The 26,773-nt window shown below is 53.4% G+C and overlaps 1 protein-coding gene and 1 long non-coding RNA gene across 7 annotated transcripts in view; one reads left to right on the forward strand and one right to left on the reverse strand.

Annotated features, from left to right (window-relative positions):
* Positions 1-26,773, forward strand: part of TBX5 (T-box transcription factor 5) — a 67,040-nt gene that overhangs the window by 9,473 nt on the left and 30,794 nt on the right. The window contains exons 1-7 of one of the 5 annotated variants that reach the window (XM_054844789.1): positions 14,312-14,504; positions 15,595-15,751; positions 18,186-18,361; positions 20,122-20,216; positions 22,975-23,094; positions 23,798-23,945; positions 26,104-26,256. In XM_054844789.1, the coding sequence (XP_054700764.1) occupies positions 15,733-15,751; positions 18,186-18,361; positions 20,122-20,216; positions 22,975-23,094; positions 23,798-23,945; positions 26,104-26,256 (711 nt within the window). In that variant the 5' untranslated portion in view covers positions 14,312-14,504; positions 15,595-15,732. Of the gene's footprint in view, positions 1-10,273; positions 10,538-13,075; positions 13,186-14,311; positions 14,505-15,594; positions 15,752-18,185; positions 18,362-19,288; positions 19,343-20,121; positions 20,217-22,974; positions 23,095-23,797; positions 23,946-26,103; positions 26,257-26,773 lie in introns of those variants that run through there. The other 4 variants (XM_054844790.1, XM_054844791.1, XM_054844792.1 and 1 more) reach the window with 4 other exon arrangements.
* LOC129213931 (uncharacterized) lies at positions 7,541-14,133 on the reverse strand. 2 transcript variants are annotated; one of them, XR_008579574.1, is made up of 3 exons: positions 13,991-14,133; positions 11,864-11,971; positions 7,541-8,319 (listed from the first exon to the last, which is right to left on the reverse strand). It is a non-coding gene; the product is annotated as an uncharacterized LOC129213931 (long non-coding RNA). The 2 variants fall into 2 exon arrangements; XR_008579573.1 differs by lacking the exon at positions 7,541-8,319 and having other exon boundaries at positions 11,860-11,971.

Here is a 26,773-nt window from a genome sequence, read left to right on the forward strand (position 1 = left end):
TGCCAAATCTGGCCCGAGGGGAAATTCTTTCCTGAATACAGGCCAAAACTCAAAGTAATTGCACATGTACTCTTTAAAAATGGATTTTATTTAGGAGAAACACATTGTCATCATCATCCTGTAAACTACGCCAAATGTGCGCTAAGGACTTCCCGTAGAAGGAGAAATGGAAAGGCTATAGTTTTTTGCAGAAATGCTGCGATGAGTGAGGTACCTCCATCCCACCGCAACCTGGCTGGTGCTAGATGGAGGACCCTCTGTAGATACCCCAGGTTTCTTGGGGAAAGAGGCATTACTTAGCTGGAGCTGCTTTTTTTTTTTTTTTTTTTTCTTTTTCTTGCCAGACTCCCCAGACAGCTGTGGTATATTTGATTTATGGTTTAAAATCAATCTCGGTCTTTTGAAAGCAAGACAAAGCTTTTTGGAGGCTTTACTCGAGGTCCTTGCCTGAGGAACGTTGCTCAGGGTTGGCACATCCATCGTGGCTGATTTAGCATAATGCAGCTACTCTCTGCCTCCGATGAAATTCTCCTTGATGCACGGGGCTTGTAAAAACCCTAAGTACCACTTCAATCTGACTAACGGATACCGAAGGACTTGTTCTCAAGGCAAATTTGCTTCTGTTTCTTGCAGTCCCAACCCAGTTTGTCTCTTTTCCGTCTCTGTTCCCTTTGATTCAACTTTCTGTTCTCAGTTACGGCAGCAATTGCAGTGCGAGCTATCTAGGCTGCAGTTTAACTGCGTCTGTAGAAGCAGATGGATTTTAGAGCGCTTGCCAGTAAGACTTACCCGAATTAGAGGGCTGCTGAGTTTCCAGCCTTACTAATGCAGCCAGCTCTATGCTCTGGATAGAATTAAGAGTGGAACTGGGAATGAATAAATAGAATAGACGCTCACTTGTTCTCTTACATCCTTTTGCAAAGTTGTGCGATGCTGAAGCCCCCTCTTTCCACAGTGGATGAGTCCACCGCGGGAGCTCAAAGTACTTGTCCTACCCAAGACCTTAGTACTGATGTCATGAAAGATATTGAACTACTCCACTATTTTACAGATAGGTCCACAATTGTTCAAAAAATGATCTTGGACTTTGCATGCTCCTGCCCAGGGTCGGAGAAGCAGAGATGTTGCCTTTACTGGGTGGGGGGGATCAGGGCTGACATGACCGGTCTCCCCAAGGTACTGCTCTGGGACCGTCTGTGAGTGTGGGACGTGCTGCTGGCCCTGAGACCGCACGGTGTAATAAGGACACTCCTGCACTGGGGACTGTACAGGCACCACCACACCAGCTCAGAAGCTACTGAACGGGATGAGCAACAACTCTTACTCCCAGGGTTTCAAAAAGCTGTCAGAAATGTAGGTATTGGCATCCCACTGCAATTGAAGTGGACGCCTAACTCTCTTGATTGCATTGCGACAACGATGATGCGCTCGGGGATCTAATGTTTCCGGCTCCATGGGCGCTGCAGAGCACTCCTGGGTGCAGCCATGGGAGAACAAGTTGGGGCAGGGAGGACCCCAGCTGGGGACTTCCTTAGGGTGAGGTCTTAGCCCTGCAAGCGTGGTGTTTGCCATGGGTGGATCTGTCCTCCCTGCTCCGTCCCGGTGACCTTGTCTCTGTTTTGGCTGTGCTGAGGAGCCTCTCTGGCCCCAGGAGGGTGGCTCGCAGGCAGCCTGGGCAGCGGCTGCTGGTTGGAATCCAGCAGCATGCTGCTCCTCTGAAATCTGGTGGCAGAAAAGCTTTGGCAGAAGGAGCGGCAGCGGTGTTTCCAGCATGCCTGGCTGACCAGCAGTGATGATCCAAGACAGGGCAAGCGGTTCAAGCAGCCACAACTTCACGCTTCTTCCTGGCCTGGAATCTGCTCTGGGTGGACATCCAGGACCAGCCTCCCTCTGAATTCACTCTCAGGAATCTCAGGCTGATTTCTGAGCATGCCGAGCTTTCTGGCAGCTTGGGTTTGACAGCAACCTTGCCGCAGGCTCCCTTCTCACCCCTGGTCCATGCCTGCTCAGAGCTGAGTGTCAGTCAGCCCTCTCACCCGCCAGACCCCTGCCCAGCTCCCACCAGCGTTTCCCACACAAGCCCTTGCTCATCTAGTTGTCATTGCAAAAAATAAAACAAAATTTAATGACAGCTAACCTGTTAAAATTGAAGAGCCAAGTGTTGCTGAGAGTGTGTTGGCATCTATTTTTTTTTTTAATAGGAGGATTTTATTTATATAGATTTGGAAAGAGCAGGTTAAAAGCAGAAGTCAATGTGAAGTTAAAGCGTGCATGAAAGATAAAAATAGCCCAGGTAGGACTAGGTGGGGAGAAGAGAAGATTTCACTATTTCCATTAAAAATGACATTTAAATGAAGGGTGAGCTTGAAACTTTGACAAGACCGTGTACATCTGCTCCAGAAGCTGCTCCTGCAGAGCCAGGGCTGCACAGCTTTCCCTCCTGATGGTCACTGGTTAATGTGGGTGCTCCTTCTGGATGTGGGAAAACTTCACTGAAATACTCGTATCAGAATCAGCTCCTACAGACAAACCTGCTGGAGATTAGATTTGGGAACTAACTGATGCGCTCCTCTTTATTCTGCTCTGTGAGGAAAGAAAGTATTAAAGGACGTGCTCAGGTGCCACCCCTGTTTCTGAAGATCCCCGAATGGAGCATGGGGCTTTCATCTGGTCTTTAATAAATCTCAGTTCCTCCATGCTTCAGCACCTGCTGGAGCACATTTGCTGGGATGTGGGTCCCACATCACTGCACGGTGGAGTTGGGACTTTGCCTCTTCCCATGGGGCTTGGCCTTGCCCCGCAGTCCCGGCTGCAGAGGCTCCAATGGGATGTGAACAGCTGCTTCTCCTTCCAAAACCACTCAAGGGAAATCATTACCAAAAAAGTCATGGAGAGGCAAAAGGCATGAGCACAAGGAAAAAAATACAAACTAAACCAAACCTCCATAAACCCACCTGCCCACCTTCTCTCCGTGACTTTGAGTGGATGGTTTGAAGCAGTGAGACCCATTTTGACTCAACCAAGCAAGCCCATCCTGCCGGTGTTGCCATAGTGGGACAGAGCCAGGTCCATCCCCACGGGCTCCACGCTGCGGGGCAGCTGTGGTGACTGTAACCCCAACCCAACGGGCCGGGCTGGGCCAGGCAGAGCCTTCACAAGCGTTAATAACCCGGCGGAAGGTTCATGCTGCTCTGGCCAGAACAGGCCTCGCTGTGCACCGAGCCCCGAGCCAGTCATAGGGGTCAAGCCAATGCTGACACTGGGGCCTTTGATTGTCTTTGATTCATGTGCGTACACCACTGGTAGGTCAGATGGGCCGTTAATCCCTGAGTCCCTTCCCCCTTCCCCAGGAAAAAAAAAAAGGAAAATGAAAAATAAGTTTAGTGGGGGACTTCCCGGCTTGCTTCAAGGCTTGTGATGCAAGCTGGCTGAGAGGTCCGGGTGTTCAGAAATGTGTTTTCTCCATGCTTTGGTGATTATATTTTTTTTTTTTTGGTAGCCTGGTGACTAAAACACATCGGAGGGGAAAAAAAATCTCAGCTGATGCGTGGAGCAGAGCTGAGGCTGGCAGCAAGATGGTTGTAGTGTGTTTTGGGGGAACCCGGGCTCCCTGGGAAGCCATGGGAGAAAAGGGGGTGACCCTGCTTTGCTGTTTGTATTTAATCCTGGGGATTAAATTTCCATTTTATCTCAACACCCAGTGGGTTGCAGGAGGCAGGGTCAGTGCAAAACCGTGTGCATCTCCACCCATTACCCGTCCGTAGGAGAGGGCTTTTGCTGTGTTTGAAGGTGTATTTGTATGTGATAGAGAGGTTTTCTTCTAGTTGATAAAATGTATTTGGGGGTCACAAAAAAACCTAATATGCAGTTTGTGGGTGCTCTCCTCCAAGACACAGAGGGAGGTTAGTGGGATTGGGCTGCGAGGACGAGCCCTCCTCGGTGGGTAATCCCGAGGGAGTGATTCCTGCGGGAAAGATGGGGCTGGAAAAGTCTCGCCGGAGGGCCCTAACCCACCCGGCGGCTGCCCCGGAGGGTCCCCCCGGGGTGTGCGGGGGGCCGTGCCGGCGGCTCTGCCCTTGTCCGGGGATGCGGAGCTTCCCCGTCTGCTCCAGCCTCAGCGGGTGGGAACGAGGAGAAGCGATCTCGGAGGATTTGGGAAGGGAACAGGCCGGGGAGCAGCAGCCGAGCCGGGAGCCCGGGCGGGGGGGGGGGGGGGCACGACACCCCTTTTGGAGGCTGAAAATAGCGTCTGCCGGGCCCCGGGCTGGGGAGGCTGCTGTGGGCAAATGACCAATTAGGGAATCTTTGTCAGATTCGGGAAAGCCGAGATAAGTCTCTTTTATCAGCCTATAAAAATACCACTTTCACTTATCTGGAGCTACCTACGCCGCCCAGCTGCGGGAGCCGGGAGGGGGGAGAGGAGCCGCTCCGCAGACAGAGGAGGAGTTACGGATGTGCTTGACAGCGAGGGGGCTTTTGGAAAACCATTTTCTGCTGGAAAACGAGCCCTCTCCCTCCTTCCCCACCCCCCCACCCGCCAGCAGCCCACCCGCTCCCTTGCCGCAGCCTGCCCGGGGCGGGGGGCCCCTCCACCCGCAAGGCCCCTCTGTGTCCCAAAATCTTGCCTTTCCCCCTTATTTTCCACCCTTTTCCCCAGTATCTTGCCGGGGTGTGTGTGCGTGTGTCGGGGCCGGCCAGGTGACAGCGAAGCAGATGAGTTGTTAGAGCGTGGAAGTAGCACCCACGGGCATGGGTGGGTGCTGTGCCCACGGGTCTGTTAGCATGAACCCACGGGGTGCAGACAAATACAACGATCCGAGTGGGTAGAAGTTGGCTCTATGCCTGTTTGTGCACATATCTTCCCGTGTTTATGTCGAAATACTCAGATCCACGCAGCTATCCTCACCTGTAGCTTCACCCCGAGGCCGTGGGCTCCCACATCCGTGGGTCCGGGTGTTTTCTGGACACTCAAACGCATTCTGCATCTGTGCAGGATGCGCCCTGAACGCATCTCCGTATGGATACCCACACGCAAACAGAGGATCAAGACGTGGAGAGAGTGCTAACATGCGTTCCTACTGTGGGAAAACATGCCGCACTTTGATTATTTTCCCTGTGGTTTCCAGTCTATTTGGGCTGTAGGAAAGCGATCAGATAGAGCGTGGAGGGGGAAAAAAAATTAAAAAAAAAAATAGGCAGCCCAAACCATATTAATGCTTTCTAGGTTCTTTGGCGGGGTGGGGTGGGGGGAATGCGGGGAAAACGACGGTTTTCGTTAAAATACCCCTAGCAGGTTTGCCCAGGTAGGGCCTTGGGGTGGGAGCAGCATGGAGGGGTGGCGGCTCTGCTTTGCCCCTCATCCCCCCAAGGTTGGAGCCCGCAGGACACACACACAACCCCTGCTATTTTTTATTTTTTTTTTTTTATGCAGAACAAAAAATCTGGCTGGCAGAGCAAAGTTAGAGCCTTTCCACGAAGCCTTAACCCACGGGGCGGGGGGGGGAGCTTTTGCTTACACCTTGGCCATCGTGGGTGGGGGTAGACGGGGGTGAAGTGCCTCTCTTCGGCTTTGAGCAGGCGAAGGTTTGCACCAGAGTTTTTCTTGCGTCGTTTCTCTTTCGAGGAATAAATACGCGGGTGGGGAGTAGGACGCTGCCATCGGGGCCGGCCCCGGAGCGTGGGGCGGCCCTGGGAGGGGGGGCTCGAGGGAAGGGGCAGCCCCAGGGGAAGCTTCTCCCATCGGGCCGGTACCTTTCGCACAGATTTGCTGGAAGGGTTTCCAAATTCTTTTCCAAATATAGCCCCGGGGCGGCCGCCCGCCTCCCCCGTGTGCCCTTCACGGCTCTGAGCCGCAGCCGAGGGACAATCGCGACACACGTATACTTCCCCCCGCCCCCAGCCGTGCCCGGCACTCGGGACGAAACCTGGGGAGTTGTGCTCCCACGCAAAACACGCGTGGAACCCGCGGGTCCGAGCCCGGTTGCTTCCCGCGGCTGCGCGGAGCCGATCCCCGCCGCACTCCACTTTTCCCGGGTTTCAAGGAGACTTTTTGGGGAGGGAGCGGGATGTTCAGGTGACTTGTCCCCTGCTGTCACCTCCGGACCCTTCCCGGAGGAGGGGACCTTCCCGCCTGCCCTGTCACGGAGACAACGAGAAGGGCCAAGGATTTCTTCTCCTACCCACGCGGCCTAACCCAAACCTGGGCATTCCTACCCAAAACGCCTTGGCAGAAAAGGGGGCACACTGCTGGTGGGTCGGGAAGTGCCCGAAGAGAGAAACACCCCCCACCCCCACCCCAGCATTCCCGTCCCCGAGTGGACCTTGGGCTGGGGGAAAGGAGGCAGAGGCCGGGGGGCTGGATACCCCGACCGGTATCTGGGGTGGGGGGACCCCTCCCCAATGGGCTCTTACCCCAGGAGCCTTCAAAGATCATTTTAACAGCGATAAATGTGATTTCCCCCCCCCCCCTTTTCCATTATAAAAGGCTCCGCCTGGGATATTTCTCCCCCATCACGTTTTTATAGTGAGATCAAGGACAAGCTCGTTGCGTTGCTGTGGCGGGTGTTTGGGATTTTTTTTTCCTTCTTTTTTTCTAATTATTTTTTTTCTTTCTTTCTAAATGCTCTTCAGAGTAAAGCTCGGAGAAGTTTGCAGTTCTCCTGCTGCAATTAAGAGGGAAAGGGAGCGAGATCTTGATTGCTTCTGCTCGTTCTGATCGCTTCGGAGGTGGGGAAGCGGAGGGGGGGGACGACGACGGGCGGGAATTGATTTTAGATTTCTCTTTTATGTCGGGTCTGGTTTCTGGTGATTAAATTTCTCTCTTATGTGGACTGAACCTAGGGATAACTGATTAATAACATGCCACTTGGCGCCAACACGGGGTCTCGAGGCCTTTAATCGGCAAGATGCACAAGAGAACAGAGAGAAACACAGAGCAGGACAAAACTCCACCAACTATTTTAGCCTGCTGGTCTCTGCCTCGGCGGAGGGTTGTTTTTTTTTTTTTTTCTTCATCTTTTCAGTATTTCCTGCTAAACTCGTAAACTTTATTTGATTTACAGCTATTTCATGAACCTGCTTAAACTAACATGTGTTCCGTCTTGTCCAACTGAATCATAAAAAACAATCTTGGATCCAAACGAGATTTTTTTTTTTTTTTCCTAAAGAAACGAGTTATTAATGACAGAAAATAGGCATTGTCTTCAACAGCGGCTACTCCGGCCCCCGGAGCGGGGATGTTGGCGGCTCCTGCGCCCGGCAGCCGTGGGGGGGGAACCGGGCTCGGCTCCGCAGGTACCGCCCGGGCTCCGGGCTCCGTCGAGGGAGGGTTATGCGCGAAGATTCGAGTGTTGGTTTTTGTTTTTGTTTTTTTCACCTAAAAATAATTATTCGTTGGAAATGAACGATTTCCAAGCGTACGGTATCCAAAATGTGCTCGCAAAGGCATTAACCCACAGCCCCTGTGCTGGCAGCCTGCAGACACGCAGAGCAGCAGGTAACACGCATGTTTGTCTAAAAAAAAAAAAAAGAAAAAAAAGAAAAAACCAACCCAAACAAAAACCAACCCCAAAACCCCAACAGTGAGGCACGGAATGAGCTCCTAGTAATTTCTCAAATGCGTGAAAGCAGGATTTTCTATGCCCACAACCACTTCTCCACCTAGATTAAAACAGGCAAGCACGTATCCTGCATGAACGCTTAATGTACATGGAACAGGCATAAACCTACAGCGATTTATAGATGGAGGCGCACATAGAAAATCGGGGTCACCAAACCGAGTGCCAACACCAGCATCTATCCGCACCCAAATACTCAGCCCCGTTCCGCACCTCTGTTTGCGTGGAAAAAGCTACCTGCGAGTCTCAGAATGAGAGCTCTACGCTGCGGGCAGCAGGGTACGGACGAGGCCCGCTGCTGGCAAATATCGCTGGTACTTCCCCGCACACCCGTGGGTCTCTGCCCCTCGGAAACCGATTTCTCTTCTGCGTTGGTTGCCGTGGAGCCACCCGCGACCGCGCAGCGCACTGGGCCCTAAGATTTATAGCTCGTGGCCTCCTCCAGCCCTGGCACAAGGGGCAAGTCCCTATAAGGGGAAAAATGCTCTTTTCCCCTTTTCTTCCTGTGGATATTTTTTTTCTTTTTGCACTGAACATTTTTTGAAGACAACAGCAACAAAAAACAGCCTCAGGAGCTCTTTAGGTGATTCCCATAATCTGTATTTTCCCTGCTCGGATAAAAAATGTTTTTTAGGATGCCCGTGACACCCACACGAATCCAGGTTCACGCGGTTCCCGTCCACGGAGCGGGGCTGGGTGTATCCTGTTAATATAAAGGGTAATGTGGTCATAACAGATCGGCCGGGCTCGGCTGCGCTTTCGCTCCGCGTTATTTTAGGGCAGGGGAAAGCAAAGAGAACGAGGGTGAAGCAAAGGGGAGAAAACGGGGGGAAGGAAGAAAGAAGGCAAGATGGATTGGGAAGGAGGAAAGGGAGAAAGAAAAATGAGTTGGAAAGAAAGGGAGGAAGGAAGTTTGCCGGGATGAGGAGCTGCGTGGGTGCCCGGGGCAGAAGCGGGGCCGCGGGCCGGTCCTGCCCGCCGCGGGGGGAAGGAGGGAGCGGTTACAGGTGTCACTCCTGCGGCCTCTGCTCCGCCACTGATTCACAGCCTTTCGGTTCGGGCTCCTCTCCCCATCCCGCCCCCCAGCTCCCCCTTCAAGGTCATTGCAAGATCACTTTCAGGGAAAGGCACGGGGCGCTGAAGACTTTCCCCCTCTTGCCCCCATTAGCTTTCTTCCCAGGGCGAGAGCGAAGGCCTTATCTGCTTTTATTTTCTCCTTCGGCCCCCGAGATAACGCCCTGATTGACACCCTGTTTGGCAAGAGCAGATTAGCCTTTCCATTCTGGCATCGATAACGCGCCCCGCTCCATCGGGAGCATCAGTCATTGATCGGGGCGGGGGATCCGATGGGCACCCCGTGTCAAAAAATCACCCGAACTGGGTCCCTGAGGCGGGGGCGGGGGGGTAACAGAAATGCAACCTAATTCCCTCTTGCCCTGGGCAGCACTGTGTCCACGGGGAAATTTGGGGAGGGGGACGAGCCTCAGCTCCCCTCCGGGCTGCAGTTAATTCCGAGGGAGATGTCTTTTTGGAGGCAGAGAGGGGAGAGAGAATAGATCCCTTTTGCTCCAGGGATGCTCCTAGCTTGGCTTTGGGACCATCTCTCCCCCTCCCCGTTTGCCATCTGGGAAAAAACAAGGGACTTCCATCCCACGGGCACGCGTGGGAGGCTCCAAAGGACAGCGCTATGCCCGCGCCACGCGGGGCTCTGCAGCTCTGCTTCTGCCCGGCTGCTTATTTTTCATTTTCGTCACCGTTTTAAAGCCTGCAGTTCGCCTGAGAAATTAATGGGCTGAAGGGAGTGGGGAACGGGTTTTAATTGCAAACTTTTTTTTTTTAAAGTAGCCAGAAGGGCGGGAAAAAAAAGGACCCGAAACCACAAACTTTAAAAGAAAAATGCTGTTCACCTGTAATTACAAAAAAATAGAATAAAAAGCTCGACCCAGGTATCTACCCCCGAAGGCTCGTCTAAGCATACAAATTTTAGACCACTAAATGTAGGGTTTTGTAATGGAAATACTGACACGAGGAGAACGGGATTGGCGTTTCTTTGACACAAACATCTTGCTGATAAACCTTCAAATAAATGCAGTCAGTCGCTGCTACAGCAATTTAGGGAGGGGGGGGGGGGGGAAAAAGTGAATGGACCAAAATACTTCCAGAGAGGATGATTATTTTAAATAGTTGTTTTCTCCCAGGTGCGTATTTCGCCAAAGCGGTTATGCGGCCAACAAAAGGGAGTTAGAAGAGAGACCTGGTCTGAGAGGAGAAGTAAATTACCTAAAACTGGGGGGGGAAAAAAAAAAAAAAATCCCTGCTATGGGGAGAGCTAAATCTCTAGAGGGAAAAAAAAAAAAAAAAAGAATTAGAAAGCCCAAAATCCTGAAGTATATCTGTTTTATGAGCTGGGGGCGGCCAGCGGCGCGCTGCCCCGTGCCTGGGCAGGGGGGCTGCCGAGGAGCCGCCGGCTGCGGGCGGAAAGCAAAAGGCTTTTCGCTTTGGTTAAGCCGATCCAAGACGTGATTTTAAAGGGTGCGCGGGGGGGAGTGAGTTCATGCTCGGCACTATTTCTTACTGCTGACACCTCGACCCCACTGCAAGCCAGCACCCCGGCCACCCCCCCCACCCCCCACCCGCCTCCTTCCACCTCTCCAGGGTAAAATCCGAAAGGAGAAACCTCCAGGGTGAGTGACACCCTCCAAAGGTAGTAAAAGGGCAGAGTGGCTGCGCAGGGCTCCGGCCATGCGGTGCCCAAAACCAGGGGCTCCCCGCGGCCTGAGGCCCCCGGGACGGGCGGCGGGGCCGGGGCTGCGCGGGCCTGATCCTGCGGCGAGGAGCTGAGCAACAGGGAGCGAGCCCGGGGGGGTTGCAGAGGACTCAGGGTCCCCTCTGCCCAGCCACGCACCCCCACATCCACGTAGGTAAGTGTCCACGGTGTGGGTGTTTGGGTCCGTGGCTGCTGATGGACGCTCTGGTATTTCCATGCATGCGGGAGCTTATATATCTATTTCTATAGGCAGATATGGAGTACGGTGTATAGGCGGTGTGTGCACACATTTATCCACTCGCCTGGGTTTTGGGTGTGCGCAGATTTACACTCGCACTGAGCTGTGCGGAGGGTGGGGGCAGATTGATGCTTGTGCGCACCCAAAACCTGTGATGAAATGTAAATATTCACGCGTATGTATAATGGATGGGGCACGGATGGCTTGCACTTGCATAGACGTTGTGCGAGTGTGCATAACGATCTCATTATCCGCAGATCCACGCACATACGATTTTGTGATGTGCCTGTGTGTCTGTGCATATATACATATATACATACAGGTATATTGCACGCGTATCTATATATCTCTGCGCTTATGCGCGTATGTTGCACGTTCAGCTTACTGATATAAAATTTACTCAAACACTTGAGCAAGGAGAACGCATCGTGTGTGTGTTTGCAAACTGCGCGTGTCCAGACTCATATGCACGCACAGTTTTACTTTTATATATATATATATATGTATATCTGCATACATACGGGTGCTAGCTTTCCTGCTGCTTATTTTTTCCCCCGTACCCGGCGGGGTTTGGGGTCCAGCAGCCGCAGGACCCCGGCGGTTCTGGGCTCGGCTCGGAGGCCGAGAGCCGGCGGTTCCCGGGCCGGATCCGGAGCGGGGCTGGCGGGGGGAAGCGGTTCCCCGTCCCCCGGCTGCAGCCGCCTCGGGGGGACCTCAGGCGGCATTGTGGGGTGTGTGTGTTTGTCGGGTGCGGGGAGTGACTTTTATTTCTGATTTGGGGTAAGAAGCCTTCAGCAGGAAGGTCCTATCCTGCTCTGGCAGCGCCAGCACCCCCGGGCAGTGAGCGCCAGCCTGGCTCCCCGCAGGAGGCGGCGTTGCAAAGTGCACGATCATCCCCCGCGGAGTTTTCCCCCACATCCCGGTTATTTGGGGGGACCCCGAGCTGAGGAGCGCGGCCAAATCCAGCGCTGCACTGGGGCAAATCGGGGCAAGGGGAGGGGGGGGCTTTTCCTCCACGACCCCTCCCCCCCCCCCCCTTTTTTTTCCCCCCATCCTCGCTGATGCCTTTTGCTAAGGGCCTGGCTTCCCCTGGGTGTCTGCAGAGCTTGGTGGTGGTGGGGAGAGCTCAGCCTGGGGAAACCGGGTAAACGCAGGCAGGGTTTGCCGGCCGGGAGGGGAAGGCTGCCTGCAGCCCCCTCGGCCGGAGCAGGGCTGTGGAGGTCCCTGCCTGGGAACACTCACCCTCTGCAGTGTCCAGCTCCTGCAGGAACTTCTCGCTCTTCCTTAGGTGTTGCTCTTTATTTTCTCTCTCCCTATTTCTCCTCCTCCTCTTCCTCCTCCTCTCTTTTTCTGTTGGAGGAAACAACGTTTTAGCATCTTTTTTTTTTTTTTTTCTTGGTGAAATCTTTCTGCAGCGGCCGTGAGCGCATCCCAAGATCTCCCTCCAGGCTGAGGGAGAGCTGGGACGCGGGGAAGCGCCAGTGGCTTCTCTGCAGCCACTGGCTGCCCTTGGAGGGATTTTGGGGTCTTTGGGTGGGTTGGTTTTGGTGTTGGGGTTTTTTTTTCCTTCTTTCCCTGTCAATCTCATTTGGCAAATAATCGCCTCGATTTACTACTTTTTTTTTTTTAAATCAGAGCAAATAATTGGTTCCCGAAGCACACTTGAATCTGTGCAAATAACCAGGTTATCATTTACTATATATAGCCCGGCGTGCTTGCTTCCAGAGGCGCCGGAGCATTCATTTGACAAGTTTCCTGTTCACTCTATTAGCGTTATATATATATATTTTTAAAATAAATTCAGCTGAATGATGCCAATACCACTGAGTTAACTGGGCTGCTCCTAGTGACGCGGGAGCTTTGCTACTGGTTTCCTTCTTTTCATTTCCAAGAAAGAGTGGGTTTTCCCGGAGTTTCCAGCGACTCCGTGTCTGCTTGGGTGATACACACTCATATATGATATATACCCCCTCACACTCGCATATATACACGTGGATTGTACGTCTCGCCGCGTGAATATATACATTTATGTGTGTATATACACACACGCTTCTATATAGAGAGGGTGCACACGCAGAACCTCGCTGTATTTTGCATTGCACCGAGTGGATTTCTTTGGGGGGAAAAAAAAAAAGGCAGGAATCTCACTGATAGGGCTTTAAAAAGAGGAGAATAATACAAATTAACCTTCCATTACTGCTGCAGTCAACCATGACAGAATAGGCCAGTTGCGTGGTTGGTGACGTCTCCGTGTCCTATAGGAGCAAAGCTCGTGAGATAGCAGCTATCGCCTTGAACTCTCTTTATTTTATTGGAGTATGGCTGGTAATAAACAGTAATATTTAATTTGTCTGAGACCACAAATCGGCTTCTAGCTGGAAGGCTCCTTCGCCTTGACATTACAGTCCTAGAGAGCCTGGACTTGGTCCTTTTTTTTTTTTTTTTTTTTTCTTTCCCTCCTTCTTCACCTCCCCCCCAACCTGCAGACGGAAATAAATTCGATTTATTTGCATCGTTTTCAACTTGTCTTCAAGGTGTTTGAGAGCTAGTTTGGCATTGGAGAGGTGAGTGCTTTCCCAGGCAGCGGCCGTGCTCGGGTTCGCTCTTACAAACTTCAGAGATTTTCACTTTTGCCTTTCTTTCCGGCGAGGGGAGGGAAGCTCGTGTTTTCTCTCGCTAGCAGCTGCGAGAAACCTTTCTCCTCGCTGCTTTAATTTATTTTTTTTAAGAGAAAAGCCTCTTCTTTCGGGCGAACTGAATGCCTTGAAGGATGTTCCCCACCACACGTGCGGCGCGGAGCGGCTGCATCCACCACGGCCGCGCTCGGCGGTGCCTCCCGGCTTTCCCGCAGCACGCTGATCGCCTGCTTTATTTTTTTCCTTCCTTTTTTTTTTTTTTTTAATTCTCCCCTCCCGCCCCCCCCCCCCCCCATTTGCACCTTTCAAAGCAGCGTCCGTGCGATGGGAAGGCTTTTGCGGGAGACGCACGCTGCCCGCTCGCCCCAAGGCCGGAGCCGGGGCTGCTCCTGCCGCCGCCCGCCTTCCCCGCGGGGGAAGAACCGCCCGGTTTGCTCGCTCGTTTGTTTGTGTTTGGAAGGGCTCCACGGCTCCTTTCCTCTCTAAAAATAATGAAATATGGGACAAGCTTTGTTCTGTTTGTTTAAGTAGCGTTCTCTGGCTTATTCTCTGCAGCTACAAGTGCAGTTATTTTATTATTCTTATTTGCAACCGTTTACTGTTGGCTGTTTCTTCTCAAGTGGCTGTTTGAACTGGCGTGCACATGGAGAGGGTTTGGGAGATGCCAAACTACACCCACACACGCACCCCCCTCCCCAATAGCCGCTCACCCCCAGACTTTTCGCTTCCTCACCTCAAACTTTCAGAGGGCTCCGGTGTTATCGCGCCCTGCGAGAGCTGGGAGCACGGGTGGATTTGCTGAAAACTTCCGCGAAATGCAAAAAGAAATGACCGAGAGGCAGAAAAAACCCGAAAGACTTGGGGGGGGGGACACGACACAACGACACCGACGAGAAGAGGGTGGGGGCAGGAGGAGGAGGAGGGTGGGCAGAGCAGATCTAAACCATGCCATTTATTCCGAGTCTTATCAAAAATCCGCCTCGCCAATCTGGTTCTCTTCAGCCTGCAGAATGCGACAGGGAGGCTGTTTACCCTGCGCTGACCTATTCAACTTTACCCTCCAAATAATACATTAGAAAAAGGGAGCGAGAGGGAGCGAAGGAAGATGCAGATAAACCCACATCCCCGCTCCTCGCTGACGGTTTGATTATTTGAGCACGGCAAAGAGCTCCGGGGGGCTGCGGCCCTCGGCCGTGGCGGCGGGGCCATGGGGCAGCCGAGCCGCCGGCCGGGCAGCGCTGCGAGGGGTGAGGAAGAGGATGAGGAAGGGCAGGGGAAGGATCCTGGATGCCTTCAGAAGCGGGGACAAGGGCCACAACCCGACGCGCACACCCTGGGGTCCACCTTCGCTGGGTTTCAGTCCCACTGTGCTGCGTTTCATCCCGGTTTTTTATTTTTTTTTTTTTTTCCCCAGGTTATACCCATTAGGCGAGTCCATTTGGGGGGGATTTCCCCCCACACCCCCGATAAAAGGCCTCTGTGAGCACTAGCAAATATAGAGCTGGGTTTAAATCCACACCTCTAGGCTGCCTTTGAGGGCAGGGGGGGCCGGGGGTGGTGCGAGGTTAGCGGAGCCAGCGATTTATTTAAAGGGGTGAGGGAGGGGAGGGGTGGGGGGATATTCCCAGGCGCTGAATTTTCTCTTTGGTTGGGAGAGATGGATGGAGGAGGGAGGGAGTGAGCGAGCGAGCGGGGAAGGAGGTAAGGGAGAGGGGGAGGGTTGCTGGGGAGTTTGATGATTGTCTTTGTGCCTTGTTCTTGTTTGCCGGCCAGAAAAATAGGCTGGAAAAGGAGGTTTGGGGGGGAGGGGGAGGGAGGGAGGGCTGTGTGAGAGTGAGTCTCTCCGGAGCAGGATCCCAGCTGGTTGGGCAGTGGGTCCCGGCACTTGGCGAACGGAGCTGGACGAGCCCACGTCACCTCCGCGCTCCGCGCCCGGCTCCGCGCCCGGCTCCGCGCAGCCACGGCGGCAGCGCCGCGAACCTGCCCGGAGGAGCGGCGGCTGCCAGCCCGCCCGAAACTTTTTCTTCTTCTTCTTTTTTTTTTTTTTTCCTCCAAAGGGGTACTGTTTTCTTTTCCCTCTCTTTCGTCCTCTCCCTATTTTTTTATGACTATTTTTTTAATTATTATTTTTAGATGTGGAGTAGAAAGCGTGGGGTGGGGAAAACTGTATCTTCCAGATCAGGCTGAGAAAGAGGTGGGGGTGGGGGCTTTATCTTGGTCTCAGGATCCTTTCTGGTGCGTCTGACAACCTGGAAGTGTTTGGGGAAAGCAGGAGAGAGAGAGAGAGAGAGAGAAGCAGGCAAGCAGGCTTGCATTGGATAGATTTTTTTCTTCCAGGCTGGGTTTTCACATGCTGATCCGCAAATAAATAAATAAAAGGAAATATGCACACGAGAAGCCTGATCCCATTGTAATTTCCATTGCAAAGGGGGAAAATATACACATACATTATATATATGGAGATGCATTGATTGCATGGAATTCAACAAGCAAGGTAACAGCTCTTCCATTGCCATGTATGTCCGTCGGTGTCTGTAATCTGTGTCTGCGTGTGTGTGACCGAGGGAGAGCGAAAGTGGCTGGCTGGGGGCATTGTTAGACACAAATTGTCTTTGCCGAGGAGCTGCGAGGCCTCGGGAGACGTGGGGTGCAGGGGAAGGGGGGGAGCTGCTCTCCCCAGGGCTCCCGCGGCGGTGTGTGGGGCTGGGGGGGCCGGGGAGAAGCTGGAACAAAAGCAGAGGGTGGGTATTTTTTTTTTCTTTCCCCCTTTTTTTCCTCCCGCAAACCCACTTGGTGCTACTTTAGCAAGGCAAGATGCATTTTTCATACAGCCACCGCGGCCTGGTTCTGTCAAGCTCTATTTCTTCTCAGAAGCTCTTTAAAGGGGAAAAAAAAAAAAATTAGAAGCCACGGATCGCCAATTGCTCTTAGTTATTGCGTTATTTTTTGCCGCCACTCCCTCCCTTTTTTATTATTATTATTTTTATATCTGCTTAATTATGCCTCGACGCGGAGAGCATCAGGGAGGCTCGCTGGAGGCAGGCTGCCCTGCGCTGCCATAGCCGGGTCCCTCTTTGTTTTAATAAACGTGCTTTATCTTTTTTTTTTTTTTTATTCCCCCTCGCCCTCCCCCCTAAATTTGCCAGCTCAGGGGGAAAAATAGCTCCAAGCTGGAGGGAAATCGATTAAAAAAAATGGATAACCGGCACTTCCCAAGCTGCAGCAAGAAAAAAAAAACAAAAACCAAACAACCCAACAATCCATGGGGAAAAAAAAAAAAAAGAAGAGGAGGAGGGGAAGAGAAAAGCCTTAAATGGTCCCTGGAGCTGCGGCTCTGCCCCCGCAGGCTGTGCCCGGGCCCGGGACAGCGGCTCCCGCAGCTGCCCTCGGCCCCGCTCCCCTCCGCGCACTTTCCGCGCCCGTAGCGGTTTCGCTTCGCCCTTCAGTCACTCACTGGAGGCGCCTGATGGTGTGCGGTGGGACAAGAGCGTTTGGGAAGGGAGGGAGGGGGGCACGGGCCGTTTCTGTACATGATCTTTAGCTCCAGAGCTGTGGACCTGGAGTCCCTTCGCTTTTTGTCCTTTTAAATTATATATACGTGTATGTATATATTACCCACCACTAGCAGGGAAGATCATTTTCTCTCCCCTCCTTTCCACTCCCAATTTTCCTCTGCATTTAAAGGAGAATTGCCTTTCCCCCCCCCCCCCTTTTTTTTTTTTTAAACGGCTTTTAAATATTGTTGCAGGGAGAAGGAGAACTCATTTCAAAACATTCTCATGTACTTAAAAACAATATTGCCTCCATATGGTTGGCCTTTCAAAAATGAATCCTCTTCTTTGAAACATGCAAGAGATATTTTTTTTTAAAGCTGCTAAAACTCTAAACTCCGTAAGAACAAAAACCTAACAGATAATTCAATTGCTTTTATCTTTTTTTTTTTTTTTGTGCTGCTTTGAAACTTTTACCATTCCTGATAGAGCCTTTAAAGCTACGTCAAAATACGGCTTTTAAAATTCACTGTGGTTACTCGCATCAGATGTAAATCTTGTATTTTTTAAGCTCGTTTTCTGTGCTGGTGCGGTTTTACTCTAAATGTTATTGCTTAGTTCAGTTCGGCCCTAATTCCACTCCCCGTTTACCAGCCCGAGTGTGCGTTACCTTGCACAGTGTCTCGACCGACTGATTTATTTGCACTTTTATATTTTAATTATCTCGTCCATCCTTTGCTTTACTTTCAGCTGTCCGGCGTGGGGGGAGAAAAGGGGGTTTTTTTATTTATTTTTTTTTTCCCTTTCTTTCCGTAGGGGTGCGAGAAGTTGAATTTTCTTTGAAAACTGGGGTTATATAAGTGGCCTCGCGTGTCGGTGACGTTTAGCTGGTCGAAACCGGGATGGGGTGAAAGTTCCCACTTCCCTGGGAGGAAAGTGGGGGGGCTTAAGCCCCCTCGGCCGCAGCGAGCCCGAGGGAATTGAAGGTGTCCAGGGCTCGGGGGAGGCTCTGTGTCCCCCCCACCTCCAGAGTCACTTATGCGATGAGTTGGCCGGTCCACGGCCCCCCCGGTGCCTTGCTCCCTGTGTCCTGCCAGACAGACCTAAATTACCTTTTCCAAAAGATGCATTTAATAATACCGCCTCCTCCTTCCCCTCCCTCTCCCCCCTCCCGCCCCCCCCCAAATCCTATCATCCCTTGCGGGCTGCGATAATAAATAAAAGTCTTTATTTCTCCCTCTCCCAAAGTTAAAGGGCCTTGTTCCCTCCCCGGGTAGCTGGAAGTGAGTTGCGGGCAGCGCGGGTTTGCCGGGCAGCCCTGCCTAGCGCTCCGGCTTCTCTCCCCATTGCATAAGCGTGTATATATATATTTTATTAAACGTCAGCATTGACTTATGCGTCTCTTATCTCTGCTCTCTCCCCGATGTGTGCCTGCAGTGGGGGATTCAGCGAAGGAAGCTCGTAACATGGCGGATAGCGAGGAAGGCTTTGGGCTCCCGACCACGCCGGCTGATTCGGAGGCCAAAGAGCTCCAGGCTGAAGCCAAGCAGGACACTCAGCTGGGGGCCACCAGCAAGTCCCCCACCTCGCCCCAGGCAGCCTTCACCCAGCAGGTAAGGACCCACGTTCCTCTTTCTCTCCCCCTCGCTCTTTCCTCCCCCCCCTTTTCTCGGCGTTTTTCCCCCCAAATATCAGCTCAGCTGGGTGGTTGCTGCAGCTCTGGGCGGCGATGAGTCATTTTAGGCCCCACGGGAGTGAAAAGTCTCACCTGATCGTGGGCCTTATCCCTCTGTAGTGTTATTTGGGGTCGTGTTCAAGCGCTAGACGTGCGGGGAAGTGCACATGTGAATATTGGGGTGCGTGGAGGGACACGCGTGGAAAAGCACCCAAAATACCGGAGAGAGGCACCCGCTGATGCAGCGGCAGATGCACAATCGCAGGCGTCCACGCGCGAGTGTACAAATGCACACGTGAACACACATGCTGGCAGCTGCGTGAGCGTGTGTGTGTGTGCTACGCCCGTGCCTATTTGTGTAAGATACAAACATACAGGTATATGCACCTATTGTACACCCAGGCGTACGCATGCACACGCAGATACAGCCGCACTCGCACGCGTACAGCCCTGCCCGCACCCATGCCACGGGCTCTGAGGGCAGGACGGGGGTGTCACGCGTGGGCACCCCCGTAGCGACCTCGGGGCCAGGCAGACCTTAGGGTGCCCCTCATACCCTCCATCAGCCCTCGTCCCCCGGGCACCGTGTGTTGCCGGGACACGCGTGGGCTCCCACGCGGGACCCGCCGGCCGCAGCTCTCGGCGGACCTCCGCGCTTCCGAGGAGAGCAGGCCGAAGCGGCAGCGGGCCAGGCCACCCCTCGGCTTCTCCTTTCCCGCTGCCGAGGCCTTCCCCGCCCAGGCCGGGCGGTGCTGGGAGCCGTCCCCGGGCGCTCGGCCCCAGCCGGCTCGGGGCAGCCCGGAGTGGGGTGGTGAGGGGGGGGTTGGGGAAGGCGGGGGAGAGGGGCTTTTCCACCGCGATCGCCTCGCCTTCAGCGGCTGCGGAGCCTCTCCGGAGAGCTCCGCTTGTCCCCTGGCAGGTAAACCCTGGCGGGAAACCTCCGCCTGCTGCGGCTGCCGCCCACGGGGGTACGGGCACGGGTACCGGTCCCGGGCTTGCCCTGCCTGTCGTGGGGCTCGGGGCCACCGTGGGTATTTTGGAAACCGACCCCCGGGGCGCTTCGGCTCCATTTTCAGCGGGGGGGGGAATACGTGTTTGGCTTGCGGGGGGTCCACTGTACCTCCAGCCCCACGGTGGGAGGATGTGTCGTCCCCGCGGTGGCATCTGCGGTGCCAGGCGTGGGGCTCTTGGGGCCCCGCTGCCAGCGGCCCGTGTGGACTGGGGGGGCGAATAAAAGGAGCAGAGATGACACCCCACATCCCTCCAGCCTGTAGAAGCGGAGCCGGTGGGTGTAAATCACTCATCGGAGGGGTGTAAATCTCTTGAGAGCAGCTGGGCCGCAGCGCTGGGGTATTTCTCCCAGCGACGGGCTGGGGCTGGTTCGGGGTGCTCCCTGCCCTGCCCCCCCCTCCCCGGGAGCACCGAGGCCCGCAGGATCCTGCCCCAGCCCTCCCCGCGCCTTGACCAGCATCCCCGAGCTCCGGCCTGAAATCCCGTTTTCTCCCTGGCTTTGCAGCCACACAAGCGGCCGGATTTTCCCGGGAATGCCCCGAGCTCCGGCCCCCATCGCCCGGCCTTTTCCCTCCGAGCTTCCCGCTGGAGCCGTGCGGGGCCCCGCCGCCCCCTGCCCGGCTGCCCCCGGCGGGGGTCTTCCCCGCACGGCTCGGGACTGACGGTTTGTGCCTTCCTCCCTCGCAGGGCATGGAGGGGATAAAAGTGTTTTTGCACGAAAGGGAACTGTGGCTGAAATTTCACGAAGTGGGGACGGAGATGATCATAACAAAGGCCGGGAGGTAAGAGGTGGGGGGGCCCCGCGTCCCACTGCGTGGCTGAATCTGCCTTCGTTTGCGCGTGTTTGCGGGGGGAGGACGGGACTGTTGCCTACGGGGTGTGGGGGGGGTGGGGGAGCACGCGTGTCCGCACCGCCGCGTGGGTGGGGGTGCGTGTCTGCGGCCGCAGTCCCGCTCTCCCTGACATCGATACGGTCGCGTCTCTGGTGTGCGAGCCCCCCTCGCGTGTGTGTGCGTGTGCTTGTGCCACGGCCCCGGGCGCGCCCGCAGAGCCCTTGCCCGGCGATGCCCGGGCGGGACCGAGCCCCCCGGGGCGGCCGTGCGGAGAACCCTCCCTGCGAGGATATATTCAGAAGAAATTGTTTCTTCTGGCTCCTTTCTTAACCAGAACAGTTGGATCGTTAATCCCAATTTCAGGCCTTTGGAAGCTTTCCAGGCGAACGCGAGTTGCAACCACTTGGCCAAAAGCTAACCTTGTTTAGAGCAGCTCGCTGGGCGATTTCGTTATTATTATTATTATTTTTAATTAAAGGAGCAGCTCGGCCCTTCTGCGATATTGCAATGCCTTACGCTGCTTACCAGAAGTTTCTCATTTATTTTACACGCACTGTGGCGAATATATCCAGAACACCCACGCCACCCCATTTAAAAGTATATGTTGTCTTAAGCTACTGTTTATATACTGATAGCAAAGCGGTTTAGATGCATAGATAGGTGCGTCCGCGAATAAATAGCATGCGGATCTAACTGCATCCAGATACACATTTCTATATGTGTGTGTTTGTCTGCGTGGGTGTGTAGAAAAATATACAGCCTTGCAAATCCAACTTTATTGGGACTGCGCGTAATCGATTCCATGACAGGCTTAGTAAACCTTATCCATAGATATTTATATGTGTACGCGTGTGTATTTGAGTGTGTTTGAGGCGATTTAACATTATCTTTAATATTAATATGTTGGAGGACTGTTAAATTGAAGAGTGCCTAAGCCAGCGAGACCCAGTAAAATAGTCTTTCCAATCGCACCAGCAAACTGGGAGCAGACTGAGAGAGGCTCTCTTCGTTGTGGTTTTAAATTAAAATCCTCGGAGAAAGGGGAAAAAACCCCCCCAACCTTCCACGCGTAGAAATAGTAGTAGCTTTAGATTGCAGAGGCACAATAAACAACGCAGAGTCAAACTTTCATTTTGCTCTGTCATCTGGTATTTGTTGTGGTCTTCCAAAATTTGCCTGAAGAGGGAGAAAAAAAAAAAATCGAACTGGTTGTATAAAGTTTTAGCGAGTAGACGTGTCTCACGGGTCGCCTTCCGCTTGAACCTCGCTGCTGCTGGAAAAATCGGTTTTAAAGAAGGGTCTTGTGTCCGAGGGGACGTGGTGCAAAGAGGGGTGGGGGGAAGCTGCTGGGGGCCGGGGTCCTGCCGACCCCCGCAGCCCGATGCCGGGACACGGGCTGGGCTCTGGTCCCGCTCGGGGTTGGGGGAGCGGAGGGACCTCCCGAAAAAAAAAAAAACCCACCCCGAGTTCACAGGAAAAAAAAAAAAAAAAGGCAGCACACGGAAAGAGACATAAACCACCTTGCAGAAATTTCAAACAAATATCGCAGTGGACAGAAAGCTCATCTGGAGAGCAATAAAATAGACATTTACGGTGCAGGGGCTTTAGGGGAGATATGAGATAGGGAATTATATAAATAAGAAAACCTATGTTTATTGTTGGAGAAGTCCGTGTTCTTGCTGGTCAGGTGTTTTCCTTCTTCAGGTGGAATTTGGTTTCTTCTCCCTTAAAACGTTAAAGCTAAATATTCGCTTTCTTCGTTGGTAGCTTTCCCCCTCCAGCTTTTTACAACCGAATTAAAACCCAGCCCAGATGCCCTATGGCAGAGATAAGAGCCCGAGCCTTGGAGCAGAGTGCCGTATTTTTAGAGGTGTGGGGTTTTTGTTCATGCGCATTTTAAGTCCAGGGATACATTTTCATCTGCTTTATTTTTAAATATTTGGAAAGCTCGAACTAAAATAACATCAGTGTTTTAAGTCCCTGCCTTGCAGTAATGGAAAATATTTCGAAAAGCCCCTGTCCTCAGTGTGTATCCGAGCGTTTCCAAGTGTTTGTCAGGTGTGCTTCCTGATGTCTCTGTACGCGTGTATGGCTGCACATAGATTTGGTGTCACACCTGAACGTGCGTGGGGCTTTTCTTTTTTTCCCATATCTGTACATAGAACCCTTGATACGCATGGGGGGGTGGTTGAAATAAATGTATTTTAAATATATATTTAAAGAAATATATATATTTTTTACTCTTTTTGGCAAATCTCCCCTCCTGTTCCAGCGGTTTATGTATAGAGGGAAATAACTTGCTTCCAAAAGTTCTCACGACCAGATTTATTCAAAGAAGTCGGAGTCTTGGCGAAACAATTAATAAAAATACGAATAGACGAGCAGGCACACGACTAGGTGAATAAATAAACGGGCCAACCTCGTAATTACCATTCTGCCTTGATAAATCGCCTGTTTTGCTTCAGCTGGGACCCGGAGCGGTACCCAAATATCTCCCACACCCCAGGGGAAGGGTGCACCCATCCTCTGCCCGAGCCTTTTGGGATGGTCCGTCTGAGGGTGTGGCGTTGCCCTTTTGTTAAATGACCCCCCCCGCCGTCTCCTCCTGGCAAACACACACACGAAACCACCTTGGAAAATTTTCCCTTCTTTACCATTATACTTACGGTTGTTTTTTTTTTTTTTTTCTTTTTTTTTTTTTAAATAGGCGTATGTTCCCCAGTTACAAAGTGAAGGTCACTGGACTTAATCCAAAAACTAAGTACATACTGTTGATGGATATTGTACCAGCGGATGACCACAGATACAAATTTGCAGATAATAAATGGTATGCACGCGTGGGAGAAAGGGGAGGGAGGAGACTTCTGTGTCGGGCTTTCTGGACTGGCCAAACCTGGGCAGCGCAGGTTGGGGGATACCCTTAAATCAGCCGCTCATCCTTCCTTTTTCCCTGCGAAGGAGAGAGTTGAGCTGTAGGGGCTTCACCTGAGCCTTTCGGGATGCTCCCGCAGTCCTTGGGAGGAAAATGCATCCGAAAAAAAGAGAAAAATCTCTCGCAATTAGCTAAGGATAACTGCAATTCTGTGCGGCGATGAGATTACTGGCTGTTGTAGGGCTAATAGTTTAATTATACTAAGGAAGGGAATATCTCCGGGCAGGAAAATCTTTACGGATTGGTACACGATCCGTCCTCTGCTCCTGGCTCGGGTGCGGGTAATTGGGGAGCGGGGGAAGGATGGGGTTAAACCGGGAAACGGCGAGACCCATCTCCGATGGGAAAGGTGCCAACGAGCTCAATTAATTCCCCGAGCAGGGTTGGTAAATGACTCTTCTCCCCCAGCACGGCGTGACAGTCCGGCACCTCACTGCCTCCCGCCTACGGGGATACCTGAGTGGGAGGAACCCCACGGGAGGGGATGGGTGGGGGAGCAGGACCCCACGGGAGGCACCCAAGTAGAGGTGTGGAAGGGGCGCAGAAGCCCACGGGAGGGCCCCTCCGCCCGGAGCTCAGTGCTTGTGTCCCCACGCAGGTCCGTGACGGGGAAGGCAGAGCCGGCCATGCCCGGGCGGCTGTACGTGCACCCTGACTCCCCGGCCACCGGCGCCCACTGGATGAGGCAGCTGGTTTCCTTCCAGAAGCTCAAACTCACCAACAACCACCTCGACCCCTTCGGACATGTAAGTACCGGGGGCGGGAGAAGGGTACCGCGCCCGCGGAGGGCTATCGGGGCCCCCACGCGTGCTCACGGCCCTCTCCCACGGCGTGTCCCTCACCCACGCGTGGCCTCCCCCACCACTGCCAGCGCCACCAAGGTCATGGCAGTGTCGCTCATCCCCAAATCCGCTGCGTTGGTGGGCCGTTATCCTCTTCCCTGAGAGGGTGGGATGAAACCCAGTGAAGGAGAACCCCCAAAATGGAAGCATAAACCTTAAAAAAGGGCTATTTCGCAGCACTGCGTGGGAATTGATTACAGACCCCGGGGGCTGGAGTCCACGAGTGGGTGACAGTCGCCCGGCCTAATTGAGTATTTAGCTACCTGGTTTTAATCTCATGGGGAGTCTCGGAGCATTAAAATCTGCTCACTGCCTCCGTGAATTTGCCTAACAGGTAAAATCAATCAGGCATAATTATTCGAGGAAATGGGACCTAAAACCATGTGGATCCCTCGATGCAAAAAACCCCCCCGCAACAATAATTAAAGATAATAATAAAAAAAATTGAAATCCCGCTAGAGCTTCTTGGACATAAAAAAGTCTTTGCTAGACCCGTGGGGCCGTGAAACTTGTGTGAATTCTGCAGCCAGAAACAGCCCTCCTTCGAAGGTCTCCAAAGATGTGTGTTCCTCTGAGCAAATATAAACGTGCATATATGAATAATATATATATCTATAAAAATATATATATAATTACTTAAGCGGGTATGCGAATCCAGATCCCGCCATCCCTTTCCAAGAGTGTATTTTTCTCCAGTCTCATTTCAACACTTCAGTTTCATTTTTTCCAAGTTTTTTTTTTCTTCGCTTTTTAGTGATAAATCTTGTGCTATTAAATCGCTGCCCACGTGGTCGCCAAGAAACGGTGTGTGTGTGTGTGTTGCAGGGCAGAGCGGCCACACAAACCCCCCCCCTCCCCCCGATGCTGAGCATCTTTTTTAGGAGTGCTCCTTTCCCCTTCCAGCTGGAGGGTTGATTTTTTTCTTTTTTCTTTATAATTTTAATTTTATTTTTTTTTGCCTTGAGCTGGGGGCGAAGCGGTTTGCAAGTGCTGCTTTCCAGGGATCAGGTCCTTCCCCATTTCCCCCCCCCGCCCCGGGATGAGGGAGGGGAGAGCAGGAACTCCGCAGCAGCGCAGCCGGGGGGACCTCTCCCACCCCCCGCGCTGGTTTTGGGGAGCAGTCCCTGGGGGGGGGGGGGGAGGGAGGGAGGGGGGGCAAGCATCCCCCGCTGCGAACAGGCGGCTCTAGGGAAAAGTCCCTCTAAACAAACCGAAGGCGCTGAGGGGACAATAAGGGACTTCAGAGGAGGAGCTGCACCAGGAGTCTCTCAATTAGAGTCGCTGTAATGAAATTAAAAGCCATTAGATCGTTCACCGTTGATGTCTACGACTTTCCTGGATGTCAAAGCAATTTGCTTAAACCCCCGGGACGGGGGAGGCGGCGGCGGGGCGCGCTGCGTCTCGCTGTCGCCAGGGTCCGGCAGTCATTATCGTGACCGAGCGGCCCCCCGCCGCCCCCCACCCCCGCCACCTTCCCCCGAGATTAACCCGGTACCGAGCAGGGACCGCTTTTTATCTTGAACACAGCGCGTCCCCCCGCCACCCTCCTCTCCCATCCTCTGCGGAGGGGGGGGCACACTAAATCCCTCCAGCCCTCTGCTTCCATCCCTTCTTCTTGCCTCTTTGCCCTCCTGGGGGTGCTTGAGATGCCCGGGCCATCGTGGTGATGAGCTGGGAGGTTTTGGGGGCTGTGAAGGGCCTAGAAAGGCGGAGGGACCCCACCAGCCGCAGGTTCAGGATGCCAGGGGTGTGAGGGGACAGTGGCACAACCCAGGGCTGGTGGAGGTGGGGGGGGGCAGCGGGTAAGGAGCCACCTTTCACAGCATCATCCTGCCCTGATGGGCTCCTTGGGTGGGGGTGGTGTTCTTGAGAGAGATGTCCCCCCCACCCCAGCACCTAAATCAGCCCTTCTGGGGGAGCCCTGAAGAGGGGTGGAGGAGCCAGCCAGAGTTCTCTTCCTCTTCCTCCTCTCCCTCTCCCCGGGCAGTGGTGGTGGTGGGGGTGCGCCGCGCTGTGCCCCCTCCATTCCCACGGAATGTCCTCTCCTTCTCCCCTCGCCTAGATCATCCTGAACTCCATGCACAAATACCAGCCTCGGCTCCACATCGTGAAAGCGGACGAGAACAACGGCTTCGGCTCCAAGAACACCGCCTTCTGCACCCACGTCTTCCCGGAGACCGCCTTCATCGCCGTCACCTCCTACCAAAACCACAAGGTGAGGGGCTGGGCCGGCCGCACCGGCAAACCGCGTCCCCTCTCCCTCCCTGCTCCTCCTGAGGGCCCCTGCTTCTTCTTCTGCCCCCCTTTCTTCTTCTTCTCCTACCGACCCTTCTTTCTTCTTCTTCTTCTTTCCTCCTCCTTCTTTCCTCCTCCTTCTTTCCTCCTCCTTCTTTCCTCCTCCTTCTTTCCTCCTCCTTCTTTCCTCCTCCTTCTTTCCTCCTCCTTCTTTCCTCCTCCTTCTTTCCTCCTCCTTCTTTCCTCCTCCTTCTTCTTCTTCTTTCCTCCTTCTTCTTCTTTCCTTCTCCCCCCCCCGCCCCTTCCTTTCTTCCCCTTTCCCCTCACTCACCACACCCCCATCCCATCCCCTCTGTTATTCCTGACCACACAGGCAAAGCATCTAAAGACGGGGCTTAGGGCGAGCCGAGGGGGAATTAGCTCAACAGGATGGTTCGCTCAGAGAGGAGACGACCAACCGAGGAAGTTAACTTTATCTTCTCCCCCCCTCCCCACCC

This window comes from Grus americana, chromosome 16, assembly GCF_028858705.1.
Source record: "Grus americana isolate bGruAme1 chromosome 16, bGruAme1.mat, whole genome shotgun sequence".
NCBI lineage: Eukaryota > Metazoa > Chordata > Aves > Gruiformes > Gruidae > Grus > Grus americana.